Below are 16820 nucleotides of genomic sequence, written 5' to 3' on the forward strand. Positions count from 1 at the left end.
CTGAATTTAACTTTTGATTTAGGTTCACATTTGCCTTCACATGCAACATTTTATGTTTTCATTTTCTTGGATGTGAATTGTTAACTTTTTATGCTCTTTTTTGAAGTACATTTAGAAATAGTACATACTAATGTTAGCAAAGGCACTACTGAATGAATTAACTTTTAACTTTTATTATTGTAAGTATTGCTCTTATATTAGTTTGCAGTACTTACTAGTTTATCTCAGTAAACTGAGATTTTGCTTAATCAGTTGCTTTTTAAAAAAAATACATTTTATTGATTTTTTACAGAGAGGAAGGGAGAGGGATAGAGAGTTAGAAACATCAATGAGAGAGAAACATCGATCAGCTGCCTCCTGCACACCCCCCATTGGGGAGGTGCCCGCAACCAAGGTACATGCCCTTGACTGGAATCGAACCTGGGACCCTTTAGTCCACAGGCTGATGCTCTATCCACTGAGCCAAACCGGTTTCGGTGATCAGTTGCTTTTTAAAAGTGATTTTATTCTATAAACTAGCTTTCCCATTGCAGGAAAAATCCTGCAATAGGATTTCCTGCTGCAGTCTACCCCGCCTCCGTTCCTCCCTTGTCCCCCGCCTCACCTTCTCCTCCAGCCCACCCGCGTTTCACTTCGCCCCCGGCCCCGCCTCCGCCCCGCCCTTGTCACCCGCCTCACCTTCTCCTCCAGCCCACCCGCGTTTCGCTTCACCCCCGGCCCCGCCTCCGCCCCGCCCTTGTCCCCCGCCCCGCCTTCTCCTCCAACCCGCCCGCGTTTCCCTTCGGCCCCCGCCCCGCCTCCGCTCCGCCCTTCTCCTCCTCCCCCCTCCCACCCCCCGGCTTGCTTGCTTCTTTGAAGCTTTACTCCCTTCTGCAGCTCTTGGCTTCTTTGGACGCTGTCTTGATATGCAAATTGGCCGCCATCTTTGTTGGGGTAATTTGCATACTCGTCCTGATTGGTTGGTGGGCGTGGCTTGGCTGGTGGGCATGGCTTAGGTGTAGCGAAGGTGCGGTCAATTTGCATATTTGTCTATTATTAGATTAGATAACTTCTATTGGTTGTATTAAAATTTGCAAAGAATTTTTATATTCCACTAGAGGCCTGGTGCACCAATTCGTGCACAGGTGGGGTCTCTTGCCCAGTTCAGATTTGGGGGACCTCGTGAAGGCTTCAGGGTGTGTCTGGCCCTCTCGCCCAGTCCCAATTGGCTGGACCCCAGCAGCAAGCTAACCTACCGGTTGGAGCGTTTGCCCACTGGTGGTCAGCGCAAGTCAAAGCGACTGGTCCAACAGCTGATCAAACAGTCGACTCATCAGTCAGACACCTAGCATATTACACTTTTATTATATAGGATAGTAATAATTGTTATCTCTGCCTTTTGGGCAAAATGTAGAAATGTATTTCAAATATATTTTACTTCAGAGAGAAAGGGAGAGGGTGAGAGATAATAACATCAATGATGAGAGAGAATCATTGAATGGCTGCCTCCTGCACACTCCCACTGGGGATCAGCTTGCAACCTGGGCATGTTCCCTTGACTAGAATCGAACCTGGGACCCTTTTTCAGTCCATAGGCCTACGCTCTGTCCACTGAGTCAAACTGATTAGGGCGAAACTGTCATTTTTAATGTGATAACTATAGGTGATATGTGCTGTGGCTGTCCTTAAAATATTCTTTGGAATGTCTGGAGCGGGGGGAAAGGTGTACTTAGGATAAATATTTTTGTCTGAGTGCTATACCTATCTTGAAGAGATTAGAAAACAGCTACTCACAGCTATTTTCATTGCAAACAATATCAGGGTTTCTAAAGAAAGCAGTATAAACTGTGGTAAATTATTTTATTTTAGGAGATGCATTGATTAAATAGGATATTCAGTGTTTCTGGAGGTGTTAATGTCTCAAAATATTAATTGTGATTTAGTCTGTGTTTGTTTCATTACAAGTGAATCTAGGGACCTTATTAGGACCTTGATGAACTTAGATCTGTTGGAGGTTTGAATTAGGTTCCGGTAGATGTTATTGCTGTTCTGTTTGGTAGTATAACTAAGGAGACAGCTTTCCAAGACTGACACACGTCTTGAAGACATATAGTCTGTAAAGGATAAGGCTTTTCTAACCCAATGATGTGTTTTCTTTTCAAACCAGAATGCTGCAGTCTTTTTTGCAGCTATGGTTCAGGATCATGGAGAAGGGCTATGTGTAAATGGATTGAGACTAGACATGAAATATAAATTTGGGAGTCATGGGGGAGCCAGGGGAGGCTCCACTTTCTAGTGAAGTAGGCTCTCCAAATTCAGGACCCAGGGCTTTTTATTCACACATTTTGCCCTTTAGCAAAGCAGATATACATCAAAGTTAAGGTTTGGTAAACAGTAAAGGACCATCAGGTTGGGGTAATTGCCTTCAGCTGTTCCAGCAGCAGGTAATAACATGCAGATTTTCAGCCCTGCTGAATATGTCCATTCAACCTTTTGAGTACTTCTCGCATCTATTGTGACTTGCTGGACTTAGCCTCCAGCACCAGAACACAACTGTGAGTTAAAACTAAAATCAGTAGCAATATTATAGTAGATTGTGTACTAATTTAAGGAAACATTATTTTTCTGATCTCATTGTGATGACCTTTACCACTTTCTCTCTCTTATCCCCCCTTACCCCCCCCCCCCCCATTATCAGTTACTCATTAATGTTAGGAAGAGTAAGCTTTGCTTACCAGTTCTTTCTTACTTGAAGCTATTTAGACTTTTTCTAATTTTGATATAATCCTTTAAAGAAATACTTTAATGCTCTGTGTGTTACAGGTTCACACTCAATGAGCTCACATATTTAAATATGAAAACATATGAAGATTTCCCTTTTTTATAATTCCATGGAGAGTACAACTTTCCCGGAAAAGGATTTCTCTGAAAGAACAAAAAATTGCCCTCTACTTAAAAAATATTAAATTAGAAAATAATTTCCCAATATGGATGAGATAAAACCACTGTTTCTTTGGTTATAATTTTACCCACTTATACAAAACTTGGCAAATGATGAAGGCATATGACTCTCTGCCTCTACATTTTCAGATTTTGTGTTCTTGGCTTGGTAATCATGTAACATTGGTTAATTAAATCTATCCCTGGAATTGTTTATAATTTGTGGCTATTAATCAGGCTTATTTTTTCCTACCATATTTAAGAGAAATCCCTTAAAGTGATTATTTTTAGTTAAAAATACAAATTTAAAGTGGTTATTACAAGTTTTTGTTGATAATCTAGTAAAGTTTTTTTATTAGTGTGAAATAGGAGTGTCACTATCATTTGATGCTTAACTTCGATTACATAAAGTATGTTTACTTTTAGATCATTAATGTATAGTGAAGCTAACAGACGGGAGACATTTACATCATGGCCTCATGTAGGCTATAGATGGGCACAACCAGATCCCATGGCTCAAGCTGGATTCTATCATCAGGTAAAAAATATAAAAAACCTCAGTTTTTTGTTTTAAAAAACTTTTTCAAAATCTTACTTTGTGTACCCTGTGTGCTTATGTGTATGCCTTTATGTGAGTTTTTTTCTTCTTATACCTTTGATCATAATATTGACTGGCTACTATGTCATGTATTGTGCACGAAAAGAAAAAAAATGTGTTAAAAGTAACTAACAATTGAATTAATCCTATATAACTGTTTTTTATTAAAAGTAGGCAATATTCTTCAGATATGCTTTTTAAAAACTGTTCTCTTTTGATGTGTATTTATTTTCACTTTTTGACTTCTGCATGCATAACAGAGAGAAATTACTTAGGGTAATTCCTTAAAAGCAACACATTATTACTGAAATTCTAATTTTATTTAGGATAAAAATTACCCATATACTAGATAACTAACTGGAGTAGCAACATTATGTATAATAAAATGCAACCTGAATACATAAAGTATTGAAAAATTGATTAAGACATTGCACAGAAAGAGGAATAATTAGTCAAGGAAAATAGTTATAGTTTTATACAGGAAAAGAGGCATGTGTACATTGTAAGGATTAGTGTGACAAAAAGACATGAGAATGGGACACTATGGAGAGCTTCACTGAATAAAGTAGAGGGAAGGTAAGAAAAAATGGATTTAGATAGGAAAAAATATACTACTTATACTGAGTACAGGGTAGACTGGCTTGCCATTGTTTTACCCCTGCTAAAGAATCTAAGATAACATTTGCATATAAGTTTTTCATTAAACTTGCTTATTTAATTTTAGAATTTCACCAAACTTTGAAATACGTGAAGAATTTGTAGAGTGATTATTCCTTAGTTCTCTTGAAGTGTTTCTGAATATGTTAACTAAAATTCAGAATGTCATATATATTTGAATATTTTATTTAAACTTTTTCAGATTTTTAGTTTGAATCATTTGGAGACCGGCTAATATTAGAATCACTTGAATTATTTTCTTAAATTAAGGATTAAATATGGACCATTTTTCCTAACTTTTTATCTTCTTACTAGAGGCCTGGTGCACAAAATTTGTGCACTTGGAAGGGGGTGGTCCCTTGGGGTGGTCCATCGGCCCGGCCTGCACCCTCTCGCAGTCTGGGAGCCCTAGGGGGATGTCTGACTGGGGAGTAGGCCTAAGCCGTCAGTCGGACATCCTTAGCACTGCTGTGGAGGCGGGAGAGGCTCTCGCTCCTGCCTCTGTGCTCACCAGCTGTGATCCCAGCTTCTGGCTGAATGGTGCTCCCCCTGTGGGAGTGCACTGTCCACTAGGGGTCAGCTCTTGCATTGAGTGTCTGCCCTCTGGTGGTCAGTGTGCGTCATAGCGACCAGTTGTTCTGCCATCGGACTGAAACTGGCTCTCTGACATCCCACAAGTTGTCCTGGATTGTGAGAGGGCGCAGGCCAGGCCGAGCGACCCCACCGGTGCACGATCAGGGCTGGGAAAGGACATAGGAGATTGACCAGCCAGGGAGGGACTGCAGGAGGGCTCCAGGGCGTGTCTGGCCTATCTTGCTCAGTCCCGATAGGCTGGACCCCAGCAGCAAGCAAACCTACCGGTTTGAGCATCTGTCCTCTGGTGGTCAGTACATGTCATAGTGACTGTTCAACTTCTTAACTGTCTGCCCCCTGGTGGTCAGTGCACATCATAGCGAGTGGTTGAGCCGCCTTGGCATATTATTAGCATATTATGCTTTGATTGGATGACTGGACACTTAGTATATTAGGCTTTTATTAAATAAGATTTGGTGTTTTCTAAAATAGTCTCTGAGAAGGGGTAACTTTGATATTTTTTTCTATTGAATTATTCATTGTATTACTTCTTTGCCAAGAGGTAAAATCATAAGTTTTCTAGAATCTTCTGTCTGTATTAAGGGTTGATTATTTTTAATCTTGTAGACACAGTAAGTGCTAATTAGAATAAGTGATAAAAACAATAACATTGATTTTTAGAGGTATCTTTCAGTTCAGGTTTTGTTATTTATATGTAGGATGTAGTCCCATGTGTCTTGAAGAATATTACACTTGGTTCACTAGTTTACATTTCGATTTTACTTGACCTTGTATGGTTGTATGGGATTCAGTTTATAATAATAAACCTATTAGTTGTTTTCTTTCTATTCTTAACTATATTTCAAATACTTTAGTAATATAACCAGTAGTATAATCCATATACATAAAAGCCCAGCAACCATTACGGTGGAATTACCAGAACAACCGTTCGGTATGACCACCAGGGGGCAGACGTGCAATGGAGGAGCTGCCCCCTGGTGGTCAGTGCGCTCCCACAGTGGGAGTGCCGCTCAGCCAGAAGCCGGGCTTATGGCTGGCAAGTGCAGTGGTGGTGGTGGGAGCCTCTCCTGCCTCTGTGGCAGTGCTAAAGAGCGGCGAGCCAAGTGGTAAGGAGCAAGCGGGCGGGTGATAAAGAGTGGTGATCTGAGTGGTCAGCCAAGTGGTAAGGAGCGAGCAGGCGGGTGGTTAGTGGGGGGTCCCAGATTGTGAGAGCATACCTGGGCTTAGGGACCCTGGGCTGAGGGACACACCCGCCCCATGCATTAATTGTGTGCATTGGGCCTTTAATTTTTTTAAAAATATATATATTTTATTGATTTTTTACAGAGAGGAAGAGAGAGGGATAGAGAGTTAGAAACATCGATGAGAGAGAAACATCGATCAGCTGCCTCCTGCACACCCCCTACTGGGGATGTGCCCGCAACCAAGGTACATGCCCTTGACTGGAATCAAACCTGGGACCTTTCAGTCCACAGGCCGATGCTCTATCCACTGAGCTAAACCGGTTTCGGCTAATTTTTTTTTTTTTTTTTTTACATAATAAAAGTGTAATATGTTCTTTTAGATGAAGCTGGGGCTGCGAGGGAAGCCCAGGTCCCGGTGCCTGCTGGTAGCCAGAGGGAAGCTGGTTCTGGCAGCTGGGGGAAGGAAGGCTTACTCTTGCACGGATTTCATGCATCGAGCTTCTAATCAGTAATAAATCTGAGGTCATCTGTGTGCTTCTATGTTTGATTTAGTGGCCATTTTCTGATGAAACACAATTTTTCAAATAAAGCAGCAAGTTTATAAACATTTAGGGATTCAGTATATTGCTTGAACCTAATAGTGAAGACTAATTCTCTTTTTTTCAATAAAGAATTTTACCTAAATTTATAAACTTCCTTAGAAGTTTTTATTAAAAAGTTATTTTAATGTTGATTAACCTTGTCTGTCTTCTTTATAAATTTGCAGCCTGCCTCATCTGGAGATGATAGAGCCATGTGTTTTACTTGTAGTGTATGCCTTGTTTGTTGGGAACCTACTGATGAACCTTGGTGAGTCTTGATTTTTCTGGACATAATAGCTAAATTAATCCTACATATTGAACTGCGTCTAGCACGGCCAGGGGTGAACCTGAGGAGGGGCGGTGAATGATTAAAGAAAACAGACAAGAGAATACAGTTGGAACCAGGTGGATCACTGTGCTTAGATGAGGAAACAGTGACACAGTCTGTAAGCCAAAGCTTTATTTTATAGTCAGATCACACAAAGCAAAACAAGGGCAAGATGTTTACAGTGTTCTTGGGATTTTCAAATCTGCTTCTTTCCTGTTGTTGTCATTCTCTGAACTCGTATCAACTTCGTTTAGTGCACCCCCAGCAGCCCACATCCCTTAGCTACTACCTAGGACTGCAGGGTTAAGCTTACAATCATAGCTTTTTGGCTATAATTGTGCTGGGAGGGCTTTGCCCTCTTCGCTGGGACTTGTATGTGGCTTTGCCACAAGTCAGTCCAAGGCTTGAACCTGTCTGAGCGCTGTAGCTGCTCTCCACAGTATATGTGTTTCTAAATTTTGCTCTTCTGATCTAGATATAATAATAATCATGTCTTTCTGCCATCAGTATTTTTTCCCTTGTCCCAAGAGGATAAGGTAGCACTGTCTGTGCTCTATCACATCACTTGGCATACAGTATTGCTAAGATCTTTCACTTCCTAAAATCTGTACTTGAAAGTGCCAAAGAATAGAATCAGACTCTGAAAACCAGGAGACTATGATAAAATAAATGAAAAGAGCATGATTAACTTCAGCTGTTTAATAGTGATCTGTTGTGAGGGCAGGCTGTCAGTGGGGAATCCACAGATGAGGGTCTTACGATTTATGTTAATAAATTTTATATTAATTTATATTTTTAATCTTCACCCAAGGATATATTTTTTTATTGATTCTGTAGAGAGAGGAAGGGGGGGGGGGGGAGAGAGAGAGAGATATGAGAAAAATATTGATTGGTTGCTTCCTGTAATCATGCTGACTGTTTTTCAACCTGAAACCTGGGTATGTGCCCTGACCCAGAATTGAACCTTTTGGTGCATGGGATGATGCCGAACCAACTGAGTCATGATTATAGGTTCTTGCTTTTCATCACAGGGTTATTCTTTGTAAATATTTATTTCTTTTCGAATATATTTTTATTGACTTTAGAGAGAAAGAGAGAGGGTGATAGAAACATCACTGACGAGAGAATCATTGATGGGCTGCCTCCTGCACGTCCCCTACTGGAGATCAAGCCCCCAACTTGGGCATGTGCCTTTGACTGGAATCAGAATTGAACTTGGGACCCTCCAGCCAGCAGGCCCATCTTTTATCCTCTCAGCCAATCTGCCTAGGGCTTTACACATTTTAAATATACAATGCAGTATTAACTGTTGTCACTGTACTCTGCATATATGGAGAATTTTAAGTCTAAAAAAGTAGTTACTCATTTAAAGATGTAGGAAACCATTATGAGGAAATACCAGGACGTTAAGCAATTTAATCAGTATGCCGATAGAGCGTAAATTATACTGTAGCATTTCTGAGTTTCATCTGAGACTGTATTTGTATTGAGTTAAAGCGTATAATAACTGCTATTATGAAGTTCTGGTTGGATATGTTAGATGATGTTGAATGACTTGGTATTTGAGTCTTTTTAATAAGGAATACCTGTTTTTGCAAAAAGAAAAGATGATCCTGATGTTCTGTTTTAATGTGCAAATTTAACTGCTTTGTTATTCATTAAACTTTTTCCTTTCTTAATATATGTAAAGGTCTGAGCATGAGAGACATTCCCCGAACTGCCCCTTTGTGAAAGGTGAGCACACACAGAATGTGCCATTGTCAGTCACTCTCGCAACAAGTCCTGCACAGTTTCCTTGTACGGATGGAACTGACAGAATATCTTGCTTTGGTTCGGGAAGCTGCCCCCATTTTCTAGCTGCTGCAACGAAACGAGGAAAGATCTGCATATGGGATGTTTCCAAACTTATGAAGGTATATTTTAATTTTGAAGTAACAGATTAGTAATTGATAAAAAAGCAGTTGTAAACTTAGCCTTTTCATTGTTTAGGTGCACTTAAAGTTTGAAATTAATGCATATGATCCAGCTATTGTACAACAGCTTATTCTGTCAGGAGAACCAAGCTCAACAGTTGAATCAAGGAGACCAACTTTGGCGTGGCTAGAAGACTCCTCTAGTTGCTCAGATATACCAAAATTGGAAGGAGATAGGTATGTGAATTTGTTTTATTGGTATTTATAGACATTAAGTATTTTCTTCTCCTAAATTGTATATTCTTTTAATTCTAATTAAAGAGGCAGAAAAATTATTATGTTAACAAATTAGATAATAAATGTTTGGTTTAAAATCTGAAATAGCTGTATAATTCTTTTAGAAATGCCATAGTCTGTAAAATATACTTTATTTTGTACATTAACCTATGCCATTAATTGGACATAATTGCTGCATCGGAAAATAGTGTAAATAATGAAAAAAACACACTTTCGATTAGGATTGTAATTTCCTCTTCTACTAAATCTTTTCATAATGCAGTAGAACCAAATGGTTAAATTATTTTAGTTTTCCCTTTTTTAAAATTAGCACTTTAAATTTTAGACATCTTCATGAATAATGACATAACTGTGGTTGGAGAGGATGACCTAATTATTTAAACCAATTTATTAGTAGCCAGCAAAGATTTGAGACAAAATTATTGCTATAGAAATATTTTGTTAAAAATTCTGTGCTGGATTCTCTTTCATTGAGCTTTTCTGGCAGATTTCCTGATTTCTATAGGTTTATTTGATCTATGTGGGGAAGGAAAGTAAAAGGACAATCCCATTTCACTCATTTGTTTCCAAGAAATTGCAATTGTAACTCTGAAGTGGGCTTGGATTACAGAGCAACACCTGCAGTATTCTCAAGCAGGCAGAATGAAGGGTTTCACAAACGACTTCAACTTGTCTTAAGTTTTAACATCTCCCCTCCCCCTTTTTCTTCTTCAATTTTATTTTTTAATTTTAAATATCTTTTGTTTTTTTAATTACAGTTGATGTACAATATTACATTACTTGCAGATGCAAAAACCAGTGATTAGACATATACTAGTATATGACTTACAAAGTCATAAGTTTAGTACCCATCTAACAACTTACATAATTATTACAATATTATTGACTATATTCTATGCTGTACTTTACATTCCCAGAACTATTCTGTAAGTACTGATTTGTACTTATCCCTTCACCTTTTCATTTCCCCTGCTACCTTCCAATTTAGCAATTGTAAAAATGTTCTCTGCATCTATGAGTCTGTTTCTGTTCTGCTTGTTTATTTTTTTGTTTTTTCTTTTTAGATTTTACATATAAGTGAAATCATATAGTATTTGCCTTTTCTCTGTCTGACTTACTTGATTCAGCAAAATACCCTCTTGATCTTGTAGATGGCAAGATTTTTTTTTTAATGGCTGAGTCAAATTGTATATATGCACCACTTTATCCTTTAATCTATTGATAGACACTTGTATTGCTTCCATATCTTGGCTATCCTATCCTACATAATAAAAAGGTAGTATGTAAATTACCATCACTCCGCTATGCCCACAATTGGGCCAGCGGGAGACACAGGGGGCAGGACTCGGGGTGGCTGGGGTGGTGATTGGGCCGGCAGGACGCTGAGCTCGCGTTGCCAGCAGCGGCGCGAGCTCAGCGTCTGCGCCATGGCTGGGCTGCAGCACAGACGGGCCTCTGGGGCAGCGAGCTGGGCGTTTGGAGGTTTGGAGGCAGCGCGGGTGGGCGGGCGGCGCGGCTCCCGGGGGAGGAGTCTGGCGGCAGTTGGGCCGCAGGAGCACGTGGTGGTGTCCCGGTGTCCGCAGAGGACGCGGGTTTCCACGAAGGCAGAGGAGGCGGCGGCGGCCCCAGCCTTCCTGGGCGGGAGGCGAAGGCAAGACCCCTGCCTGGGCTCCGGCTGCAGGAGGACCACACCCCCGCCCCGCCTCGCCCTAGGGGCCCAGGGACTTAGGAGCTGCTGGCCACACCGGGTCCCCACCAGCGGACAGACAGCCTACATGTGCATGATTAAATCATGCACTGGGCCTCTAGTCTATCTAATAAAGAGGGAATATGCTAATTGACTGCCCTGCCCTCAAAGATGGTGGTGCCCACAGCCATTTAGGAGGGAATATGCTAATTGACTGCCCTGCCCTCAAAGATGGTGGCACCCACAGCCAATAAGGAGGGAATATGCTAATTGACTGCCACGCCCTCAAAGATGGTGGCGCACAGTCCGCTCAGCCCTGCCCCTGCCACGCGCCTGCCTCTGGAGTCCCCTGTACCCTCAGCCCCCCAGCCACCCAGGAAAGCCTCAGATGGCCGCTGCCCAGGGCTGGCCCAAGGCACAGGCAAGCCTTTGATGGCGGCTGCCTGGCCGCCCGAGGCTCAGGTAACCAGGGCCGGCCAAGGCTTGCGTTGCCGGCAGTGGCAGCAGCAGAGGTGTGATGGGGCATTGCCTTCCCCTGATCGCCTGGTCACCTCCCGCCCCTGAGGGCTCCTGGACTGTGAGAGGGGGCAGGCCAGGCTGAGGAACCCCCCCACTCCAGTGCATGAATTTTCTGGGCCTCTAGTTGTAAATAATATTGCAGTGAATGTATGGATGCATATGGCTTTTCTATTTCGTATTCTGGGATTTTTGGATAAATACCTAGAAGTGGAATTGCTGGGTCCTTTTTTATGTCTTTGTTTTAAAATCTATTTTGTGTGGTATAAGTATTACTACCCCAGCTTTTTGTTGTTTCCTTTTTATGAAATATCCTTTTCTATCCCTTCACTTTCAGTCTGTGTGTCTTTTGATCTAAAGTGAGTTTCTTATAGATAGCATGTGTAGGGTCTTGTTTTGTTATCCATTCAACCATCCTATGTCTTTTGGTTGGAACATTTAATCTATTTGCAATCAAAGTTATTATTGATAGTATCTATTGCTATTTTATTCATACTTTTGATCTATTTTTTTTCCTGAAGAAGACCCCTTTAAAAAATTTTTTTATTGACTTCAGAGAGGAAGGAAGAGGGAGAGAGATAGAAACATCAATGATGAGAGATGATCATTGATTAGCTGCCTCCTGCATACCCTGCACTGGGGATCGAGTCCATAGTTTATCAGCATTGTTTAATAAGTTATGGTCTCAGACTACTTACAAGTAATTTAAGTTAGTTTTAATGATGCTTATATTCCAAATGTAAAGCAGTGGTTGTTGTAACATTGTACTTTTTTTCTGTCTCACACGTATACATTTTTTTTATAATTCAAATTATATTTTTCTTTGTCTTTTAAGTGATGATTTACTGGAGGATTCAGATAGTGAAGAGCATTCCAGATCAGATTCTGTGACAGGTATGTAAAAGAATGTTAGATGATCCGTTTCTAGCAGAGATCTTCAATTAGTAGTACATAGTGTTTCCTACTTAACTTTAAATGGTACGTATTTGAGCCAAATGAATAAAGGGACAGCTTTATCAAATTTTTGTTATAGATGTCAGGGAGTTGACATTGAGCTCTTAAGAATGCGTTCAATTTATTTGCTTAATGTTTTCTCTTTTTAAATAAAAGTAACATTTAAATTAAGGTAAAAGGTGAATAGGAAATACATTTTTAGGTATAAAATCATAGACATTAAGGTTTCAACATTAAGGCTTCAATGCCTTATTCATTATCTTTTGAAATACTAAAACAGTATTTTTCATATTTAATGTAGTTATAGTATGGGCAAGTGCATTTCAAAATAGTTTTACTGTGTCAGAATGAAAATCTTGTCATTTAACTATAGTCTGATAGCATTTTCTAATATATAAAATAGTGATGCTAACATCTGTTAATTAGCATTTTTGGGATTAAGATAAAAATATGTGAAGCATAGTCCCTGGAAGTAGCCAGTGTGTTTAAAAAGGGACTGTTATTATATTGTGGCTCTTCTCTGATAGCAAGTCTCATGAATTAAGGAATGTATAACTTGTTAAATCTCTATATAAGAGACATGGTTTTATATGGTATAGTTGTTAAAAGTTAAAGTTAGTTTAGAATAGCAAGTGCTTTTTAAAATTCAGTTTGTTATGAAATCCTTTTTAAAGACACCAAACAATACTGGTCTGGTTTTGAGTTAACCCTTAGTTGTATTTTGAGGTAGTTCTTAGAAATGAAAAAAAAAATCAACAAAAATGTAGGAAAATGCCATGAGTGATGTACAAATGTATAATTAGCTCCCGAATAATAAAAATTCCATTAAAAATGTTTAGTCTTCTGCTGATAATAATTGTTCCCATCTTTGTTGTCCTTTTGCAAAAACAGAAAAGGGCTACTGTTGCGTATTCTGAATTTGATCAATAATAAACTGGTCATTGGTCACCTGGAGTCTAGGATAGAGCTTGATCTCTTCTACAAAATAGTTCTTAGGTCTTGTCAAGTCACTTTAACTCTCTGGCCCTCAGTTTTTCCTTTGTACACTGAAGTGTTTGAACTAAATTTTTCTTTTTCTACTCTTAAACTTTTAAATTCTACCTATAACATTTTCTTTGTATGCTATGGCTTTACTCTTTTCTCTGGGTCTAAGGATGTCAGTAGGTATTTTTGTAATTTTAATGGTTACCTTTGGTCTGTGTCCTTATACCTTTTCTAACCTTTATCTTTTTCACCTATGCCTGGTTGATCTTTCGCTCCTCCTGTAGAAACTATAGTTCTGTTTACTTGACATCCCTATATCTAAAAAATTACCATATATTCTTGACTCTGTGATACCTCAGTAGGGTTGGGAATGTTGTCTTCATGTAGTATTTAAAGGTAGCATTGGTAATAGAAAAAAATTCTTCTAGCTCGAAAACTTTAGTATTGCTTACTTTTGAGATTTGTAAGTAGCTCATTTATTTGTAGTAAAATATGTATCTTCTAAGCTAATTATATTGATATTAGAGGGTCCCTTGGCGTGGCCTGCGGGGATCGGGCTGAAACAGGCAGACCCCAACGCCGCCTGCTGCTCTTGCCTGCCACTCCTGCTCATCCTGCCCCCGCTAAGCCTGCTGCCGCTGCCACTCAGTAGGCTCGCTGCTGCTCCACTGCTGTCTCTGGACTGCAGTGGCCAGCTGTGAGCTCTGCATCTGGTGCCCATCAGTCAGCTGAGCAGCGCTCCTGCTGTGGGAGCGCACTGACCATCAGGGGAAGCTCCTGCGTTGAGCGTCTGCCCCCTGGTGGTCAGTGCACATCATAGTGACTGGTCGACTGGTTCTGTTGTTCGGTTGCTTAGGCTTTATATAGATAATGCATTGACTAGATGAGTAAAAATGAAAATGAGATTTTGATTTACATTCAGAAGGCCATTGCTAATGAATATTGTTTCTTTTCACAGGGCATATATCACAGAAGGAAGCCATGGAAGTGAGCCTTGACATAACAGCACTCAGCATTCTCCAGCAGCCAGAAAAACTTCAGTGGGAAATTGTTGCAAATGTGCTTGAAGATACTGTTAAGGATCTTGAAGAACTTGGGGCAAATCCTTGCTTAACAAACTCTAAGAGTGAAAAGACAAAGGAAAAGCACCAGGAACAACACAACATTCCCTTTCCATGTTTATTGGCTGGAGGTTTATTAACATACAAATCTCCTGCTACCTCACCCATTAGTAGTAATTCTCACAGGTCACTGGATGGTTTAAGCAGAACTCAGGGTGAAAGTATATCAGAACAAGGGTCAACTGACAATGAATCCTGCACTAATTCAGAATTAAATTCTCCTTTGGTAAGGAGGACTTTACCGATTTTGCTTCTTTATAGCATCAAGGAATCTGATGAGAAAGCAGGAAAAATCTTTTCACAGATGAACAGTATAATGAGTAAAAGCTTACATGATGATGGTTTTACAGTTCCACAGATTATTGAAATGGAACTGGATAGTCAGGAACAGATGTTGTTGCAGGATCCTCCTGTGACTTACATTCAGCAATTTGCAGATGCAGCGGCCAACCTCACCTCTCCAGATTCTGAGAAGTGGAACTCTGTGTTTCCCAAGCCTGGGACTTTGGTTCAGTGCTTGAGACTGCCAAAGTTTGCAGAGGAGGAGAATCTTTGTATAGACTCTATAACTCCTTGTGCAGATGGAATTCATTTGTTGATAGGACTGCGGACATGCCCTGTTGAATCCTTGAGTGCAATAAATCAAGTAGAGGCCTTGAATAATTTAAATAAATTAAACTCTGCACTGTGTAGTAGACGGAAAGGTGAGCTGGAATCCAACCTTGCTGTAGTGAATGGTGCAAATATTAGTGTAATCCAACATGAATCACCAGCAGATGTACAGACCCCTTTGATAATTCAGCCTGAGCAGAGGAATGTTAGTGGTGGATATTTGATACTTTATAAAATGAATTATGCCACTCGGATAGTGACTTTAGAAGAGGAGCCAATAAAAATCCAACATATCAAAGATCCCCAGGATGCAATTACCTCGCTCATTTTGCTTCCACCAGATATATTGGATAATCGAGAGGATGACTGTGAGGAACCTATTGAGGAAATGCAATTAACCTCAAAGAATGGCATTGAGAGAGAAAAAAAGTCTGATATTTCTACTCTTGGACACCTGGTAATAACCACTCAGGGAGGATATGTAAAAATATTAGATCTTTCAAACTTTGAAATTTTGGCAAAAGTGGAACCTCCCAAAAAGGAGGGCACTGAGGAACAGGACACGTTTGTTTCTGTCATTTACTGCTCCGGCACAGACAGGCTGTGTGCATGCACCAAAGGTAAGTGGTCGGTTTGTTGGGTCTCTCTACAAAACTTATAAAGTTATTGTATATGGCATTTGTTGATGTGTGAATTTTAGATCCATGTAAAGAGACATTTATTCTTTTATAATGAAGTGGTAAACCTTTCAACTTTTTAAACCGTTTTTAAAACTTTTTTCTATTGCCCTAAGTAAGGATTCTAACTGTAAATAAGTTAATATCTCAGAAAGTATCTTTTCTGCTTTAACCTCAAGAAAATAACCTGCTCTTCTTTCTGTGAGTCCTGACTCTGTATTTGCTTAAATTTGTGGCCTTGGGCAAGTTACTTTAAACTCAGTAAACCTTTGTTTCTTTATTCATAAACTAGGATAAGAAGGCCTATTTCCAGGCTTGTTAGAATTAAATAAAATCATATATGTAAAGTTTCTTGCATAGGTATTGATCCGCATTTCCCCCGAAATAAAGATATTTAGCAAATAATTAGTATTTTTGCCAGTTTTTTTGTTTGATTTATTCCTTCCTCTGGTTTTTAGTGAAATCAGTTTTGTGACATCTGAGGCTCTGTATAAATTATCATATAATATGCATTTTTTTTTTTTTTTACTTAATATGTATTTTAAGTCAGAAAGAAAAAGCTATTTTTGAAAAGGATTACTGACGATATCAGACAACATGAATAGTCCTGTTGATAGTTTAGTAGGAATTTAGGGCTAGGAGATACTGAAGCCTAGGTAACTATAGCTACTACTTGGGCAGAGGAATTAGGTTTGAGAAGAGTGATATATCTCGTGTAGTTTTGGTAAGAATTAGCCTGTTTTTCCTCTCTTTAAAAATATATCAAGACTTTAGTTAAAAAGAGTAATGGTTACTTTCAACAATAAAGAAATTAAATAAAAAAATAAAACAAGAGATGACATTAAAAAAAATAATGGTGAATATAGTGGTTCAGGTTGCCTTCTTTGAAATACTTCAAGTGAAATAACAAAGGGACAAACATCTTCAAATAACATAAAAACCTAACCAGGGTTAACTTGACAAATGGCAAGGCATAATAATTTTAGACTAATAAAACTTTGCTTAGTTAATAAAGTTCAGAAAACACATTAAAATACTAAGCAATATGAAGGGTAATATGAATTTATTGATAATCTATGGCTAGTTCATTGTTGTTAGATCTTTACCTCTATTAATTTGTTTAGTCATCACACCAACTTATGAGGTATGTGCTGTTGTCTCAATTTATAGATAAGGAAACTGAGGGAAAGAGAGGTTA

General features: G+C 39.4%; 1 protein-coding gene across 2 annotated transcripts in view; it reads left to right on the forward strand.

Moving 5' to 3' along the window:
- The window catches only part of BIRC6 (baculoviral IAP repeat containing 6), a 188101-nt gene that overhangs the window by 27380 nt on the left and 143901 nt on the right, over nt 1-16820 (forward strand). For both annotated transcript variants that reach the window (XM_054728248.1, XM_054728250.1), the window contains exons 5-10: nt 3346-3457; nt 6719-6801; nt 8552-8774; nt 8851-9011; nt 12110-12168; nt 14171-15565. In XM_054728248.1, coding sequence (XP_054584223.1) covers nt 3346-3457; nt 6719-6801; nt 8552-8774; nt 8851-9011; nt 12110-12168; nt 14171-15565 — 2033 coding nt within the window. The remainder of the gene's footprint in view (nt 1-3345; nt 3458-6718; nt 6802-8551; nt 8775-8850; nt 9012-12109; nt 12169-14170; nt 15566-16820) is intronic.

Source organism: Eptesicus fuscus, chromosome 16 (genome assembly GCF_027574615.1).
Source record: "Eptesicus fuscus isolate TK198812 chromosome 16, DD_ASM_mEF_20220401, whole genome shotgun sequence".
In the NCBI taxonomy this organism is placed as follows: Eukaryota; Metazoa; Chordata; class Mammalia; order Chiroptera; family Vespertilionidae; genus Eptesicus; species Eptesicus fuscus.